Below are 19,916 nucleotides of genomic sequence, written 5' to 3'. Positions count from 1 at the left end.
ACTTAGATTAGTTAAATACTTTGAGAGGGGGAACGGCCAGAGCGAGAATCAGGAGAGGAAAGTCAATTAAGGGGGACTGGGTGAGCCAGCGCCATCTGTCTTCCAAATTGTTCACTAATTGTGTTTTTCCCGCCAAACGTTTTTCCCGCCAAAAGCGTGTTTGTCACTCCCGAGTTGGGCGGGGTCGCGACCCTTCCTGATGGCTCACTAATTACCCGCGCTAATGACCCTACCAGCTCATACGTATATACAACCAGCGGGAGATACGTACAGTGCTGCATGGTATATCACCATCACTACTGCTACTTTCACCATCACTCCATCTCTTCTTAGCGTCCCCATCCCTTCAGTTCTCTTATCATCGTGACCCCTTTTCCCTCCTTCCCCAGTCTTCATCAGCTCCATCGTCATATACATCACCACAGATGCTGCCTTCACTCACTTCCCATCTTCCTCACTATCCCCTCAGCTGTCAAGCGAGCCTCCCCCGCCCCTCACCATCATTCACCCATTATCATCCCTCCCCCCAAAATGACACAAGATCCAGCGAACCACAAGCTCCCCCCCCCCCATCCCAACTACCTCCTCCAATCTCCCACCCCCAATCACCCCATGCCCAATCCCCCCACCCCCACTTCCCCCTCCTCGTACCTGGCGGGTATTATTACATTGCTGGGGCCGGCAGGGCTTAAGCTCTTGTCCCCTGTTTATCACCGAGTATTCCAATATTCCGCTAATCATCACGTCAGTGTCATTATTCCTCGTACGTATCTGCTAGTTTTTCACCATTCTGAGTGTTTATATTATTCGTACATACGGATAACTCTCCAGAAAGTCTCATACTCCCTCAAGGATTCGAACCCAGGCAGGCAGAGGGAGCAACCGAGTATTATATCCGCGCAGGTATTAACGTATTTTTTTTTTTTTTTTCTGGGTTGTCTTTGTCACGTTAGTGATGTCGTTATCAGTCGTTATCAGCTCTCTCTCTCAGCTCCGTGGTTCATCTCTTCGTTAATTTTTTTTCGTTTTCTTTGTCGTTCTGAGCGGTTAGCCTGCGTCCTTGGGCCAGATTCACGAAGCAGTTACGCAAGTACTTAGAAACCTGTACATCTTTTCTCAATCTTTGGCGGCTTTGTTTACAATTATTAAACAGTTAATGAGCTCCGAAGCACCAGGAGGCTGTTTATAACTATAACAACAGTTGATTGGCAAGTTTTCATGCTTGTAAACTGTTTAATAAATGTAACCAAAGGCGTCAAAGATTGAGGAAACATGTATAGGTTCGTAAGTACTTGCGTAACTGCTTCGTGAATCTGGCCCCTTGACCGCAAGCGTCCTTTAACCAAAAATTTACTGCGGGGAATAATTCTTATTTAGCTAACACAAATCGACACTTCCCCCCCTCACCCCCACCCATATCCTACACCCACTACTTCCCACTCTCCTCCCCCCCCCATTCTTCCCCTACCCCCCGCCCCCTCCCCCATTCTCCCCTACCCCCCCTTCCCCCCTACCCCCCACTCCCCAGAACCCCCACCCCAACAAGACCACAAAAAAGCGGGAAAATATGAGCCTGAGGGCTGTATAATACGACAATATAACCGGGTCGCAATATCCAGAGGCCAAACAGGCGAGTTCGAAGATATAGAGATCATTAGCAGCGTAAGTAGGACGGACCAATCACAACTCAGGAAGGTCGGTGACGCAAATGGTGTTGGGTCTCGCCCGGCCTGCTGACTGATGTTCGATAATAACAGTTCGGCTCCGAGTTTTAGCCAGGGGAGGGGGTAGAGATTTTTTTTTTTTCATGGGGAAGTAATATGTGTATTTTGCGAGATTTTCGGCGTGAAAAATGTGTTTCACGTGAATTTCGGCGTGAAAAATGTCTGAAATATTTTGTTAACCCAGCCAGTAAATAGAATTTATATTTATTTTGACGCCTAAAATATGTTGTCTAATGTGGGGGGTTAACAGTATATCGTATATGTGTTTAGCAAGAGCTTTTGTGCAGAAAACTGATTTTTGTTGTTGTGGTACGATAATTGACCTTACCGTACGAGCAGAGAGATTAACGAGGACTGGGGTCAATACAGTGCTTTATCAACGGATATATGTAATTCCTAAGACGTTGTAACAGGCGCATGTTACATATATATAACAGATGTTTAGTGTAAGTTTATGCTATTGCGGGTGTGTATTTTAGCCGTGTAATGCAAGTACTTATTGCATAAAAGTACACTCAAAATATGAACTGTAGATGTTTATTGCACACGAGCATTTCAGGTGTGTATGGTAGTTAAGAGGCGTCAATCAATCAACTGTTACTACTATTTTTTCACACACACACACACACACACACACACACACACACACACACACACACACACACACACACACACACACACACACACACACACACACACTCTCTCCCCGGCTGAGAACTATGAGCTACGAGGAGAGATTACGGGAATTAAACCTCACGTAGCTGCAAGACAGAAGAGTTAGGGGGACATGATCACCATGTACAAGATTCCCAGAGGAATTGATAGGGTAGATAAAGACAAGCTCTTGAACACAAGGGGGCACACGCACAAGGGGACACAAGTGGAAATTGAGTGCCCAAACGAGCCATAAAGATATTAGAAAGAACTTTTTTAGTGTCAGAGTGGTCGACAAATGGAATGCATTAGGAAGTGATGTGGTGGAGGCTGACTCTATACACAGTTTCAAGTGTAGATATGATAGAGCCCAGTAGGCTCAGGAACCTGTATACAAGTTGATTGACAGTTGAGAGGCGGGACCAAAGAGCTAGAGCTCAATCCCCGCAAGCACAAACAGGTGAGTACAAATAGGTGAGTACACACACACACACACACACACACACACACACACACACACACAACACACACCACTAGGAAGCAGCCCATAGCAGCTGTCTAACTCCCAGATACCTATTTACTGCTAGGTAACAGGTGCATCAGGGTGAAGGAAACTCTGAACATTTGTTTTTCTGCCGGCTGCCGGGATCGAACCCCGATCCCTAGGTCCACGAGTCTAGAGCGCTGTCCACTCAGCCAGCCAGCCCCCTGGCTGTGTGCGTGCGTGCATGTACATGCTCATGCATTTACGAACATTTGTGAATCTTTCTTTTCACCTCAACTCACAATAATAAACATAACTTGCATCTATGAATTAAAAACAAGTTGAATAACATGACCCCAATATCGTTCTTAAAATATAATTATCGAACAATTATATAATTTTACAATATTTCCAGCAATGTCGCTAATTTTTATTATTACCCAACAAAATACGACAAAGGTAAAAAAAAAAGGTAATGAAATGTGGCAGTCAATCACCCGAGACTTTATTGTTGATGACGTGGAAACCAATGATGAAAATCCTTCAAGAAAATATATATATATACGAGTCACTCATCACATGTGGATGTGATGCCCCGCCGCCTCTGGAATGGTTCTCACTCTAATCAACAGATGGCGCTCACATTAAGACTTTGTTATTAATAAATATTTAGTATACAGGCTAACCCAGCTATATGAAACTATACACACTACAGTATGAGACTATATACACACTAGATCCATGAAATATATATATATATATATATATATATATATATATATATATATATATATATATATATATATACACTACACCCAGAGGCAATATACACCTTACACAAGAGACACTACACGCGAGTATAATGAAATATAATTAACATGATGTTCAGTATCATATAGTGCTGTTTGTCTTGCTTCCTTTGATGATTGGTTTTTGTTGCCCTGTGACTGTATTGTTGATCCTCTGGTGGTGGTAGTGGTGTGAGTGTGTGGTGACCACACCTGTCTCCTGGTGGTGGGGGTGTGGCCACACCTGTGGCCTGGTAGTGGTGCGGATGGTGACCACACCTGTCATGTACACCGGTGAAGATTGTGAATGGTTCTGGTTGACTCTGCCACACAGACTATGCTTCCCTGTCACCCTCTGTCTCCCTCTGTTTCTCTCGATTCTTGTATTTATATCTCACGGACTCTGTTTAACTCTCTCTCTCTCTCTCTCTCTCTGCGTCCTGAATGTCAAGAGGCGACTCTCACTCTGATGGTCTCCACTTCACACCCAGAGTGATAGTTAATACTGCCAATCAATCTCTCTCATTCTCTCGTTCCCTCTATTTCTCCTACACTCCCTTTCATACACTCATTCCCCCTCTTTCTATCCTTGCTCTCCCCTATCCTATTCGTCTCTTTGTATTCCTTTCAATTCACAAGCCATCAAGTAAATTCCCTAACTGAATGGGAACTTTAGTTATATGAGTGAATTGAAACTTCTTTTAAATTTAACCTACTCGTTCTTAATTCCATATCAAGTTTTAACAACTTTTTAACCCGTTATCTTTTCTTAGCATACACAAATGTACATCTGGTGAAATTTTGAAAGATATTAATGTATACATAAAAATTTCAAAATTATGCATTTTAAGGAATTTTTTTCTCTATTTCATATACAATTTCTCTAAGTGCTTCGGCCTTCAAAAGGTTCAGTTGGAGTGGTCATGTCACTTCAGTGGTCATGTCACGGTCATGGTTCAGTGGTCATGTCACTTCGAAAGGTCATCCCTGAGGTTACGTGCTATGCATATCAATTTAAAAAAAAAATAGTCAAAATGGACAGAAACCTGAGAGTAGTAGATCGAAGCTACCAAGCATATTAAAAAAAAACATGGGTAGGCCTAGAATAGCCAATGAGATTGAATGAAGAGACCTAGCCTACATGAACCTATGTGCAGCCAATGAGATGATATGGTTTAGTTAGGCCTAGCCAATGAGAAGATATAGCAAGGTTCTTCCAAGATGAACACATTTCTTACAATCCACATGATTAGAATTTTATATTATAAACACATTTTGAGATGGTAATGAACTCTTCTGTATTTGTTTACAACGCTAAGTGCTCGGAAGGTCGATAGACTCACCTGTTGAAGCCGTCAAACCCCCAGGTGAGACCAGGTGGGGTGTGGGTGGGGGTCGATAGACTCACCTGTTGAAGCCGTCTAACCCCCAGGTGAGACCAGGCGGGGTATGGGTGTGGGGGTCGATAGACTCACCTGTGAGAGGGAGGGATGGGGAAGCCGTCCAACACCCAGGTAATGTGGGGTGTGGGGGTGCCCGTGGCTATACACTTGAGGGAGACAGCTGGTCCTGGCTGCAGCGTCTGCTCGATGAAGCGGTAGACTAGATTGGGCGCCGCGGCTTGTCAAGGAGAGAAAATGAAATGGCATATTAATGTCAGTTCTTCTTTGTTCAGCTTCTCTCTATGGAGAGAGAGAGAGAGAGAGAGAGAGAGAGAGAGAGAGAGAGAGAGAGAGAGAGAGAGAGAGAGAGAGAGAGAGAGAGAGAGAGAGAACATCCTGTGCTATATCTTACACAGACATTGTAGCCAACCACTACAACCTGAACAGTTGTACCCGTCCAGAATTTCAATGAAAATCGTCAAGGAACAACGCTAGAGGAACTACGAGGGGGCAAGAAACACAATATGGATTTAATCCTTGGAACAGAGAAGGCTCAGAAGAGACGGAAAAGAGTAATCCCCTGCTATCACACAAGGGATTTTATAGGATTGATATTGAGAGTGCTGCGGGGAGGGGGGTTCACGAGTGCATCTTGGCCCTGGCACTGAAGAAGTTTGGCAGCTGCCTGAGGTGAGAAAAGGTCGAACGGATACGCGAGGATATAAATAATCAGATAAAACCTCCGGTACATATATATAGGACCCGCTGCGTCGCAGAATATTGAAGAGTTCCTAGACGGCATTCACGACGCTAGTACGAGAGCAGTAATACAGGTCAGTAGATTCCCCTGTGAGGAGAGAGGGATAGGGAGAGGCTTATCCAGAGCGACACGAGCAGCGTCAAAGGTATGAGATGCGCCGAGGAGATGGACTTAAAAAGGAACATCGGGAAAAGCAAAATGTCCCGTCATCCTGAAAATCGAGACTGTCTATAACGACGAGGTCCGCAACGACTGTTGCGGACCTCGACTGTTAGCGAGACAACTGTTAGCGTAACAACTCACAGGTCAGACAGTTAAGGTGAGCGACTTTATTCCTTCAAGTGGCCAAGAGTTTATCGTGTGTGTGTGTGTGTGTGTGTGTGTGTGTGTGTGTGTGTGTGTGTGTGTGTGTGTGTGTGTGTGTGTGTGTGTGTGTGTGTGTGTGTGTGGCTAAGACAGGGTCTAGCCACAAACAGCTTCCACCTGCTGTTATGCTGTCAGGAGCAAGGCCACGACGGGCCTTATCTCTTATGAGATAAGAGTTGCTGTTATCTCTTATGAGATAACAGCAACATCTTAATTATGCCTCATAGTTAACCATCTGTCTCTCATCTCCAGAAGATTTCGACGTCGTTTACAGTGGCACTTGAACGACGGGGAAAACAGTGAAAGGAAAACAAAAAATGAGTTTCAAGACAGACTTGAACGAGCTTCTCCAGGGCGACAAGTCACACACACAAGACAACAATCTTTACAATCCTTGCGGTAAAAGAAATTACATATAAGAGTGATTACAGCCTCGATATGTGGAAAAGGTGTTAGTTGGTCGGGTGGAGACTGTTTAGTTGGGGGGGGGGGGGTGAAGGGCTAGTTCGTAGCTAGTCCGGTTGACTAAAGAAATGTCGTTATTGTTAGAATGATGGTTAGACTGCTAAAGCCTTCTCACCAGTACAATCACCTGTGGTAATGGTGACGTCTACAATCACCATCACCATCAATCAATCTTGATCACAATCACCTCTACACAACCACCGTCAAATGACATTTCCCTGAATGTTTACCAGTAGGTTATTTACCTATTTCAAAACCAAACAGGAAAAAAGACCTATATAAATGCCCATAACCCAACAGAACAAAGCCATTTTCCTCCGAGAGGTCAAATTACGCTGCAGTTCTTCCTCTGGTCTCTGTAATACATAACACATGCTATATTATGCCCTCATAAAAGGCCTATTTTCCGGCGTCTAGCATCATTGCAACATCATACGGTAATTTAGCACAGGAAGTGATGCTTTGTTGAGCAGTAATTAAATATGTGAGGGTCAAACGGCGCCCATCACGGCCTGCCATTGTTTGTGGTGTGTGTTTTGCTTCTCTGTTATGGGGTCTTTATATGTGTGTGGAAAGTAATATGATTACTGACAAGAGTGTGTGTGTGTGTGTGTGTGTGTGTGTGTGTGTGTGTGTGTGTGTGTGTGTGTGTGTGTGTGTGTGTGTGTGTGTGTGTGTGTACTCACCTAGTTGTGCTTGCGGGGGTTGAGCTCTGGCTCTTTGATCCCGCCTCTCAACCGTGTGTGTGTGTGTGTGTGTGTGTGTGTGTGTGTGTGTGTGTGTGTGTGTGTGTGTGTGTGTGTGTGTGTGTGTTTGTGTGTGTGTGTGTGTGTGTGGCAGCGAGAGTTGGGGTGATGAGTTATGATAATAAAAGTGAGTTTGGGAGTTGGTGTAGGAGTGGGCGTGGGACAACGAATGTGTCGTGGGCGTACATTAAGCCTCCGCTCCCCGCCCCCTCCAACTACTCACCTCCGAGCGTGACGTAGGCCTGGGCGTGGGCGTAGTCCTGCGCGTAGGTGGCTGCGCACTGGTAGACGCCGGAGTCGGAGGCGTCGACAGGTGACACGTGCAGTGACTCGCGGGGTCGAATCCTCACTCGACCCCCGGACCTGTGGGGTCAGCGGTGAGGAGAAGTAAACTCAAGAAAGGCTGCCAACATATGAACAAAAGCAAGAAAGGTGGGGGGGGGGGGAGAGGTAAACTGTATACCCCCAGGTGTAGGGGACTCACCTCAGCACGGTGCCGTCCTTGTACCAGGTGACGGTGTCGACGGGTTCACCTGAGACGTGGCACCTCAGCTCCAGCCTCCCCCCCGCGTCCACCTGCACCTCCCTCGGCGTCACCTGCAACACGTGCAACCCCTGCATCAACACCTGCATCAATACCTGCTTCAACACCTGCATCAACACCTGCATCAATACCTGCTTCAACACCTGCATCAACACCTGCATCAACACCTGCATCAACACCTGCATCAACACCTGCTTCAACACCTGCATCAACCCCTGCATCAACACCTGCATCAATACCTGCTTCAACACCTGCATCAACACCTGCATCAATACCTGCTTCAACACCTGCATCAACACCTGCAGCAACACCTGCATCAACACCTGTATCAACACCTGTATCAACCCCTGCATCAACCCCTGCATCAACATCTGCAACACCTGCTTCAACACCTGCATCAACACGTGCAACACTTCCAACCCCTGCATCAACACCTGCCTCAACACCCGCAGAGAGCACACCTACAGAGAGAGAGAGAGAGAGAGAGCAACAAAGAGAGGGCGTGAGTGAGGTTAAGGGTTGACTCACCTGTACAGCTAGTGGAAGGGTGACCAGCAGGTGGGCCGAGTATCTGGTCTCACCGGCGGTGTTGTTGGCCACACAGGTGTACTGGGCGGCGTCTTCCACCCCCACTCGTCCCAGTACCAGCGACCCCCCCACCATCCACACCCCGCTGCTGCCTGTCAGTGGTGTAGACCCCCGGTACCACCTGGTGGGTAGGAGAACAGGTCATGGAAGTGTACGAGGGGCGTAGACTACACACACACACACACACACACACACGCTCCTATGCCTGGTCAGTCCACTACGGGATCACCATATCCCGTGCTACTTGCAACGTTTTTGTTCCCAATAGCTGAACCTCAAACAAAAAATAACAACTTGAGGCCCAATCTGAACAACAGGCACCACGTTCATGCTGAGAAATCACATTAGTCTGTAGTTCACAATCCACCCCTCCCCCCCCCCCCTAAAGCCAATTCTACTAAACTGGTCGTTAACTCTATCTTCCTCTTGAACAAGTGGTTGCCCACATTTCCTTGAGTCTGTCCTTCAATCTGTTCCTTCAATCCCGTCTCATATTCTGCCCCTCATTTCCCGTCTCTTATTCTGTTCCCTCATTTCCCGTCCCTTATTCTGTCCTCATATACTGTCCAAGTTGGATATCGACAGAGGGCTTTCATGTAATAATATCCTTGTCTTAACCCACTAGCAAACAGCGAAGTCTGAGTCTGAAGTCTGATTAAAATCCCTTCACTCGTTTTCTATTCATGTTTATTTACAGACAGACAGACAGACAGACACGAGGAAGTTGTGGATATGAATTTCTATATTAAAGATACAGACTGTGGGTACAAAATATGTCATGTAACGCGCGCACGCGCGAGAGAGAGAGAGAGAGAGAGAGAGAGAGAGAGAGAGAGAGAGAGAGAGAGAGAGAGAGAGAGAGAGAGAGAGAGAGAGAGAGAGAGAGAGAGAGAGAGAGAGAGAGAGAGAGAGAGAGAGAGAGAGAGAGAGAGAGAGAGAGAGAGAGAGAGAGAGAGAGAGAATGAGAGAATGAGAGAATGAGAGAATGAGAAAATGAGAGAAAATGAGAGAATAAGAGAAAAAAGAAAGAAGGCGAGAAAGAAAGGAAAGAAAGAAAGCGAAAAAAGAAAGAATGAGAGAAAGAAAGGAGAAAGATAGAAGGAGAAAGAAACAGAGAGAGACAGAGACAGACAGACAGACAAACAGACCCTTTCAGAAAATATATAAAAATCATTGAAATAAATCAGTGACAGGAGAAAGAAAGCAAAGTGTGAAAGCTGAATGTTTGGAGAGAAAACACCATCAGGGGAGGAGGACGCTGGGACTTCCAACAACAGAATTTGCATAATCTACCTTTTAAAATGAAATGACGTGCCGGAGGCGGCGAATGTGCGTGACATAGTGACACACACACACACCCACACACACACACACACACACACACACACACACACACACACACACACACACACACACACACACACACACACACCCACACACACACACACACCCACCCACACACACACACACACACACACACACACACACACACACACACACACACACACACACTCCAAGAGGAGGCTGTATGATGCTGGAAGACTACCAGATGAGGACGTACACACACGAACCTAGAAGAAGGGAAGGGGCCACCAGAGATGATATGGGCCATACCAGTGGCTGTACGTACGTGTAATGGGGCGGAGGATGGCCCTGGGCCACACAGGGCAGGGTCACTCTGGCACCGGCTTTAGCCACTACTCGACCTGCTCGCTCGCTCATCCGCGGTGGCACTGACCCCTGTGCTTCTGTAATGGCCAGAGAGACGTCGTTATCACACGTGTTTTCACATTGACTCACAACCAAGTGCATGCTTCGAGGCAGCAATAATATTTCCGGATATATCTCTTTATCTTTGAGGCACTCTCTCTCTGGAGGACATTTACTCAACCACTCACTATACACTCAACCATTTCGAAACTGTGTACAAACATGATGATTAACTTTGTGATTCAAAATACAATCGATAAAAATTCAATGAGAGTAACTGTATTATTGACAAATATCGTAGAACTATAAAGGGGACAACATCTCTCCTCAAGCGTTTCAAAGCCTCACACACCTACAAATAAGTACACACTTAAAACTTACCTATGCAACACTACTTTTAGTACATCAAACACAGTCACTTATCTGAAGTTATTACTTATAAATAAGGAGATGAATTATGAGCCCGAGAGGCAACAGACTTCTATATTGGTAAGGTTTGGTTAGGTTAGGTTAGGTTAGGTTAGGTTTGCCCGTGGTGGGGTGAGGCTAGGTTAGGTGAGGCAGGGTGTGAGGTTGGGCTACCAGAGGGAGGGGGTATGAGGCTGGGTTACCATAGAGGGAGTGGTGGTGTATAATCTCCTTTAAAATTGCAATAAATGCCTATCAAATTAAACTTTTTTTTGACAATTCCATTTTTATCACGGCTGTCTGCTGCTGTTGACAGGATGGTCAACCTTCCCCTTTGGGCCTTGTTGCTCTCCCCCATCTTTATCACCCTCCTGCTTTATTCCTTATATTCTTTGTCTTTTCCTTTATGTGTATCTCAATTGGCCGTCTCTTGTGCTACCTATCCGTCTCTCTCTCTCTCTCTCTCTCTCTCTCTCTCTCTCTCTCTCTCTCTCTCTCTCTCTCTCTCTCTCTCTCTCTCTCTCTCTCCTCTCTCCTCTCTCTCTCTCTCCACATCTATTTTCATGACAATTTAAGGGACAATTGGAACGAGAGGAGGGTAGTCAGAGTTAAGTCCCTCTGAGCAAATTACTTCCCAGTATGTGGCTCATCTTTCTGTAGCGTGGCACCAATCTCATTTACGGAACACGGAGCGCGGAACGTGGAACACAGGGACTGTAATACCGAACACCAACCACAGAACGCGAACACTAAGCACGAAACGTATATTCCCAAACGTATACATGCTGTATACGTTAACTGATTCAGTACGAATATGTAGACTATCTAAGAATATGTGTAGAATATCATCCCTGCATCATACCTTAACCCCTTCACCGTATGCATATCTTTAGGTTATCTTGAGATGATTTCGGGGCTTTAATGTCCCCGCGGCCCGGTCCTCGACCAGGCCTCCACCCCCAGGAAGCAGCCCGTGACCGCTGACTAACACCCAGGTACCTATTTTACTGCTAGGTATCAGGGGCATAGGGTGAAAGAAACTCTGCCCATTGTTTCTCGTCGGCGCCTGGGATCGAACCTGGAACCACAGGATCACAAGCCCAGTGTGCTGTCCGCTCGGCCGACCGGCTCCCTTAATATTTAAGGGAGCCCTAATAATTCAGTAGAAATGTAAGGAGAACATCTCATTTGTTCTACGAGTCTACTCGACTGATAGAATGGTAGATGTTATGCTTACATATGGTATAAGAGGGTGCTTAACCACTCATTATATAAGGCTAGTTCATTAATCTAACTGAAGCAGGTAAGGCCATGTTTTTTTTTAATTCTGGTTCATACACAAATGAAATATTTTCAGTGTTTAATTTATATCTATTTCTACAGTTATATATATATATATATATATATATATATATATATATATATATATATATATATATATATATATATATATTATATATAGGAGACAACGTGATAGTTTCCCTTTGGTACAACCCGTTGACCATGGCGTCGTCTGTAAAGCAACGTATTGCGCATGCGCGATCCCAAATGTAAACAATAACATTGCCTCTGTCAATACCTCACCAGACGCCCTGCCTCCACTTCCCTCTCTCCCTCTCCCCCTTCCTGATGATGGAATAGCCGGTGAGAGCGAGGGAGATCTGGTGAAGCCTGTGTTCTGACACGATCGAAGACCTCTCCCTCCATTATAGTGTCATTAAGGAGATCAAGACGAGGGCCCCCTCGACGCTACCACATCACAACCTTACATTTAGACAGAGGACAAGGCCCGTGATTATATGTAAGAGAGCGGTGGCTCACACATGTCTTGGAGGAAGGGGGGGGGGGGAGGGCGGGGGGTTCTGCATATGCATACAAGACACATATGCATTTTTCGTTGTTTTTAATTTATTTATTTATTTATATACAAGAAGGTACATTGGGTTTGTGAGAATACATAGCATAGTACAGTATTTACAATCTTGTAAAGCCACTAGTACGCGCAGCGTTTCGGGCGCGCGAAATACTTCACAAAGGGCTTCTAACCACTTACTTGGACGGTAGAGCGACTGTCTCGCTTCATGCAGGTCGGCGTTCAATCCCCCGACCGTTCACAAGTGGTTGGGCACCATTCCTTTCCACACCGTCCCAGCCCAAATCCCTATCCTGACCCCTTCCCAGTGCTATATAGTCATATTGGCTAGGCGCTTTCCCCCCCTGATAACTCCCTCTCTCACTCCCTCCCGAAAGGTTCAGTGGTGGTTCAGAGGCCTTGAAAAATATTTTACTGACTCACAGAGAACGAGTCACAGGTTCAGTCAGAGCGAGACAGCTGTTCTGTTTTCATGCATGGTCATGGGGTCGGTTTTTCCCAGCCGTCCTCATCAACAAAGGTCAAATACTCGGTAATCCAGCCGCTAAATCACATGATTATAAATGAAAAACAGTTTATACACGACTCACAACTAATGTTATGCGAACATTTCTCGAATAGTGCTTTCAGGACGACCTCTGTTCGAATCACAATGCTGGTACAGTACTTCAAATACAAAATACAAATACAAAATACAATACTAATACAAATACAAATAATAGCAAACACAACATAAACACCTAACCTAACCTACGTCTAACTATGTATAGAACTTCACTATACAATAATATTAACTTGTATACGAGAACAAACGTGTCTTTAATACATAGTACGTTAAATTTACAAAGCTGCGTCTCGAGGGACGGCCGCAGCTTTAACGAGCCTCGCCTGAGAGCAGGTTGCGTTTTTCCAGCGTTTTGTATGACAGCACGTCCTCATAAACAATGCTCACGAGCTCGTTAATCCAGCTGCCAAACCTCCCTGTTCATGAACAAATAACACTTAACACAGTACTCACAACAGATTTCGTTTGAACTGTTCCTGAATAGTATGTTGTTCAAAAACCAGTCCACACAGTTACCAACACAGCCTAAACACCTAAGCTAACCAAGGCCTAACTACGCATGACATTAAAATACATAATAATCATATATTAAAGAAACACCCATGTATAATTACACAGTATATTAATATGTATCAATGAGTCTGTGGTATATGTATATACATGTATATATATACATATATTGTGTTCCTCACGTGTGCCCAAAAGAATGAGGTGATTTGATAAAATATTATGCCCAAGATTACCATCAGAGTGCCGGCGGGCTGATGGGCAAAATAGCCTCGGCTACCATCAGCTTTTGTCCGGTCGTGATGGTCGAGTGGATTAAGGTGCCCTGTACACCAGTTGCAAAGTGCTCCTGGCAGTATGGGTTCGAGTCACTTGTGGGGTGTGAGTTTTCAGTTGCATGTATGCCTGGGGGACCATTCAGGCTTGTTCGCATGTATATACATGTATATACACAGATTCATACAGTGTTCAAAAACGTATTGTCACATACAGCGAGTATACTAGACATACACAGCAGCATACATGTAGCAACCCCACATATACCACTAGCAACAAAGATTGATATAATAATGCTTCGTCATTAGCCCCGCTCAGACATACACCAGACATACACCACTAGCCATACTTGAGATATATACACCAGTGATACGTGGCCCAGACGTTAACACCTCAAGTATGATGTTCAACAATTACACTTAGGGAAGTCTAAGCCGCTTGGGCACTTGGGAGTGTCTGAGTGGCCAAGACAGATAACACAAGTTCTCTCTCTCTCTCTCTCTCTCTCTCTCTCTCTCTCTCTCTCTCTCTCTCTCTCTCTCTCTCTCTCATTTCCTGGTTTTCCATCTCTCTACCTGCTGGATTTTGCTCACACTCTGGGTCTCCCCTCACTTTCCGGGTCTTCTCTCAGTCTTAGTGTCTTTCCCTCAGTCTTAGGGTCTTGCCTCAGTCTTAGAAGTCTCCCCTCTCAGGTGGGAGAGTCTCTCCCTCTCACTCCAGTAGTGAAGGGCTCTCCCTCCTCCTCTCCACACTCTCCTCCCTCCCACACACACATATCTCTCTCCTCTCACCCAACATTACACTATTTTCTTTTCAGACAGTTTTAACCAGTATTTTCCGACCACTTGCCCAAGTGGTTGGTAAAGATGTAGTACGCGGCGGAGCTCTCTCTCTCTCTCTCTCTCTCTCTCTCTCTCTCTCTCTCTCTCTCTCTCTCTCTCTCTCTCTCTCTCTCCCTCTCTCTCTCTCTCTCTCTCTCTCTCTCGCTCTCTCTCTCTCTCTCTGTGACTGAATAATTTTTTCTCCTGCACTCTCTCCCTGCTATTTTTTTTTATCAGCGACATGTCTCGTTCCGTCTCCTTCCGTCTCTGTGTTTCCGTCCCGTAACGACCTTTCCCGTCTCCGCCCCGTAACGACCCAACCGTCTCCGCCCCGTAACGACCTTTCCCGTCTCCGCCCCGTAACGACCCAACCGTCTGACCCAACATAACCAAGCGGACTTCCAATTATGGTGCGACATTACCCGCTGATGTTATGCTGCCTCTCATGCCTTCATGCCGTCGCCAGGTCATTCCTTCACACACTCTCTAATGCTTCAAAATACAAGATAACACTCACCCATAAAATAAACATTAATAATAATAATAATAATACATAAATCGCGTTATACGAAAAAAAAAAATCATCAAAATTTCACAGGATTAAATTTAAGCGCCGGAACTCAAATGTCCAATCATGTTCTTATTTTGACTCTTAAACAAATAAAATATAATATTTCTTTATATTGACGATAGAATTTCTGACTTCTTTTTTTTTATTTGCAGGGATGCGAAGGCTTCTTCTATCTCGGTCGGGAGACTTGGCGAGCCGGCGGCCAGCCTGGGTAAAATATAGCAATCCTTCTCGTATTTCCTCGTCGGCTTAATCCCCAGAAATTCATCTTTTTCCCCCATCAGGATTATAGGGATTTGAGACTAAGACAGAGAGAGAGAGAGAGAGAGAGAGAGAGAGAGAGAGAGAGAGAGAGAGAGAGAGAGAGAGAGAGAGAGAGAGAGAGAGAGAGAGAGAGAGTAATTCTCTACATAGTGTATCAAAGATAAACAGAAGGACTCGTACAGGTTAGATAAGTGTTTGTTGATTAGCTCTGAAGGAGAGAGGGAGAAGAGAAGGAAGAGGAGGAGATAGTAGTCTTCTCCACTGTCTCTACCCTTTCCCATGTGTCTCAGTCTCTCCCTCCCCTTCTCTATCTCCCGTCCTTGGCTCTGTCTTCCTCTCTCTCTCTCTCTCTCTCTCTCTCTCTCTCTCTCTCTCTCTCCCTCTCCCTCTCCCTCTCTCTCTCTCTCTCTCTCTCTCTCTCTCTCTCTCTCTCTCCCTCCCTCCTCTTATCTGTCTTCACCCTGTCCTCTCGGGTACTTGGCCATCCTCCATAAAAGGTCGAACATACCATAAGATAAAGATGAAAATACCAAATGAAAATGACCAATGATAGCTCAATGAAAATGACCAATGAAAGACCAATGAAAAGGTCTCCTCCAAGACCAAGATAACTTCTCCAAACGTATTACAGCTTTTCCTACAGACCAAAATTTTCTTCCACCAGTCTTAGCGTGGGAAAAAAAAGTTAATTTTCTTCCTCAACAGACCGACGTTCCCAGACCAATTCTTCCTCAGACCAGCATTATCTTCCCCCACCCCCCCTCACCCGAGACCAATGTGGCCTTCTACCAAAGCTCAACAATATATTTCTTTACCAGACCAATGTTATCTTTCATGCCAGGATAACAAATCGAGGCGTCCGGGGGTTCGATTCCCGTGGTACAACAGAGACAGTTGATCAAGTTCCCCCCCCCCCTTTTTAACCGGATGCCTCTGTTCACCCAACAGTATAAATAGGGGTCCCGGGAGTTCTGGCAACTGTGGCTAGTGGAGGTAAGGGGGGGGGGAGAGGGGGGAGGGGGGGCCATGATAAGACTAAGGCTTCAGGCTTCCTGTACCCCAGGATGTAACTTTTTATCGAGACTTTCTATCGAGACTTTCTCTCGAGACTTTCTCCCAAGACTTTCTCTCGAGACTTTCCCTCAAGACTTTCTCCCAAGACTTTCTCTCCAGACTTTCTCTCGAGACTTTCTCTCAAGACTTTCTCTCAAGACTTTCTTTCGAGACTTTCTCTCAAGAATTTCTCCCAAGACTTTCTCTCGAGACTTTCTCTCGAGACTTTCTCCCAAGACTACAGCCGGGACTTGAACCCAGCTTCTTCAGCCCAAACACTTGCCAAACAATTACGTATTCGGGTCCAACTCTATTGAATTCGGAACAAAAACAAAACAAAAAAAAAGTAAAATACAAGAAAAGGCACGCAAGCAATTAGACTCAGAAGTTACTTGTCTTTAAGGGTCATACTTAAAGAGGGGGGGGGGAGCTTTTGTGGGGGGGGGGGTTCGTCTGAACTTTCGACTCCTGTCACCTCCAAGCTGGACACCTGTCACCTCCAAGGTGGACACCTGTCACCTCCAAGGTGGACACCTGTCACCTCCAAGGTGGACACCTGTCACCTCCAAGGTGGACACCTGTCACCTCCAAGCTGGACTCCTGTCACCTCCAAGCTGGACTCCTGTCACCTCCAAGCTGGACACCTGTCACCTCCAAGCTGGACACCTGTCACCTGCAAGGTGGACACCTGTCACCTGCAAGGTGGACACCTGTCACCTCCAAGCTGGACTCCTGTCACCTCCAAGGTGGACACCTGTCACCACCAAGGTGGACACCTGTCACCTCCAAGCTGGACACCTGTCACCTCCAAGGTGGACACCTGTCACCTCCAAGCTGGACACCTGTCACCTCCAAGGTGGACACCTGTCACCTCCAAGCTGGACACCTGTCACCTCCAAGCTGGACACCTGTCACCTCCAAGCTGGACACCTGTCACCTCCAAGCTGAACACCTGTCATCTTGGATCTTGACCCGTCTCAATCAAACTGTCATTTTGGCCATTTCCTCGTAAATGTAAAAGAACTGAAAAGTTCATTATTCATCAATCTTCCTTTCATCAATCCCTCTGACATATTGATATCACAAGACATTATGAAATAGGATCGAACCCCCCATTCCTGGATTCAGAAAAGCACAGGCACTACCAAGTAAGCCATTATGAGCTCACATCCAAATGCCTTTTCAAACTCCAAGTAAGTCGGGTTATAGTGCCTGTGAGCTCATCATGGTACAGTTGGTTGTGCGTGTGTCTAGCTAGTCCATCTCATAACAGATGATTGATAACCATATTTACTTGAAATAAAAAAGATCATTATTTTCCTCATCACATTAAAAGAAAAACAAATATAAAATTGTCTTATGAACCAAAAAAGTGTATTAAACAATCCTATTTTGCTCGGCTACACTACATATCCAACACCCCATTTTCTGTGACGAGCAAAACACAACATCTCCCCGCATGAGAAACGTTTTCTGTGACGCGATAAGATAAGCATCACCCCACCATTCCCAAGCTCGGCTTGCCAAATGTGCGATAAGAAACCATATTTACTTTTTAATAAGACAAACAAACCAACTTTCTAAACAATATATCTAAATTAAACCAAAAATATTGACGCAACTGAGCTACTGAGGTTGACGGAACACGAACATGAATGCCAACAGTAACGAGCATTAAGGGTATGGTTGGAGTGAATGCAGAAAACGGAGCAAAATGCAGAGAGTTGCATTTAGTAAAAGTGTTTGGGTTGGTATCCCCTCAGGAACTGCATTAGGCCCGTCGCCCTCCATCACCGGCCCCCTGGCGGCAAATTTGATTCCCAGGACGGCTGTCGGGGGATACCCAAGAAGAATGGCGGAGTATGCGTGGCTGTGTTCGTGTATACATGTGTGTGTGTGTGTGTGTGGGTGGGTGTGTGTGTGTGTGTGTGTGTGGGTGTACGTACTCACCTATTTGTGACTGCAAGATCCAGCTCTAGCTCTTGGAGCCCGTTTTTTTTCTAGCCGCGTGTTGTTTAATAGATCGACTCCTGATCTATTTCCCTGTTTTTAATGTTGTGGAAGGAGTTGGTCTCTACAACTTACTCATTTAGGTCATTCGATTTACTTACTATCCTTACGTTAAATTAAAACTTTCTAACATCTCTATGACACATCTGAGTCTCAAGCTTTCATTCGTGCTCTCTTATTCTGTTAATATTCATCGTAAACATTTCTTCTTTTTCCATCCTTCTCAATCCCCTCTAAGTATTTTATACGTCCGTATCATGTCCCCTCTCTCTCTCTCTCTCTCTCCTCCTTTCTTCACTTCCCACGTGGACACTTCCCACGTGTTCTCTTCTGGTTCTCTGCTCCAGCCCTGTGAAGAACATCTGAACTTTTTTATATTATATAATTCGTTGCTGGCGCTGCATACTCTATCCTAAGTCTCACGTAGGTGGTGAACGCTGATGACTCTTGCGTTCTCAGTGAGAACACATGCGTAACTCTCAGTATATAAATTTTACCTCTTACCTACCAGAACAACCCCCCACCACCACCACAGAACACCCCCCCCCTCCACAAAACACCCCCCCCCCACCCCACCTCTACACCCCACCAACTCACTCCTACACCTATACACATTTCACTTTACCAACCAAAAAACTACTCTCGTCACCCGCGCCAAAATATACACATTCCTTGCTCCAAAAATACACATTCCGACCCCCAGAATTAATTTACATCGCCAATTGGACGCTGCTCTAATGCTGCGTCATTTGGACGTCTAGTTCCGCAATTTTTGTCAATAGTGGAAATTCCTCCTCTGATATTTGTGGCAGTAATGAGTGTGTGTGTGTGTGTACTCGACTCACAGTGTATATATATACACACCGAGTACCTGGGGAAGTATACCTTGCGGTGTATTCCATAGATATGACCAGTATACCCTCGCTCTCAGTGTATGATGTATGGATGCACAGGTATACCTGTGATATACCACGATATACCAGCGGTCACGTGACCACTTCCGTCGCGGCCCGTCCTCTCACCTAACAGTTCAAATTTCTAACGGAAATCACCAGTCCGTTAAAAAGTCGACGCTGTAATACACATTAAAGCGTCGGTAATATAGACGTTTTCCCCATCCATCGGTCTCAAGAGGTTAGGTAGGGTTGATTGGGTTAGCACGTTGCTCGGTTAGGGCAGAACAGTCGCTTTTTTGACGTATTGGCACATGACAGAGTAGTAGAGGTCAGTATTCCCGCCCTTCTAGACCCCCACAGTGTTCGCATGCGCGCACACGGCCTCGGATTAAGCTAGGTTAAGGTGGGTTAGATTAAGCTAGGTTAGGTTAGGATGGCTTTAGTTAGTAATAAAAACACAA

The 19,916-nt window shown here is 45.5% G+C and overlaps 1 protein-coding gene across 2 annotated transcripts in view; it reads right to left on the bottom strand.

The window, feature by feature from the left end:
* Positions 1-19,916, bottom strand: part of LOC123747601 (cell adhesion molecule Dscam2) — a 112,167-nt gene that overhangs the window by 42,800 nt on the left and 49,451 nt on the right. For both annotated transcript variants that reach the window (XM_069311705.1, XM_069311706.1), the window contains exons 5-9: positions 10,132-10,249; positions 8,442-8,622; positions 7,854-7,966; positions 7,593-7,732; positions 5,126-5,270 (exon numbers count right to left, since the gene is read on the bottom strand). In XM_069311705.1, the coding sequence (XP_069167806.1) occupies positions 5,126-5,270; positions 7,593-7,732; positions 7,854-7,966; positions 8,442-8,622; positions 10,132-10,249 (697 nt within the window). The remainder of the gene's footprint in view (positions 1-5,125; positions 5,271-7,592; positions 7,733-7,853; positions 7,967-8,441; positions 8,623-10,131; positions 10,250-19,916) is intronic.

The sequence above is a fragment of the Procambarus clarkii genome, chromosome 70 (genome assembly GCF_040958095.1).
Source record: "Procambarus clarkii isolate CNS0578487 chromosome 70, FALCON_Pclarkii_2.0, whole genome shotgun sequence".
In the NCBI taxonomy this organism is placed as follows: Eukaryota; Metazoa; Arthropoda; class Malacostraca; order Decapoda; family Cambaridae; genus Procambarus; species Procambarus clarkii.
Note: the sequence above shows the minus strand (reverse complement) of the source record. Positions and strands in the feature narration are given on the sequence as shown.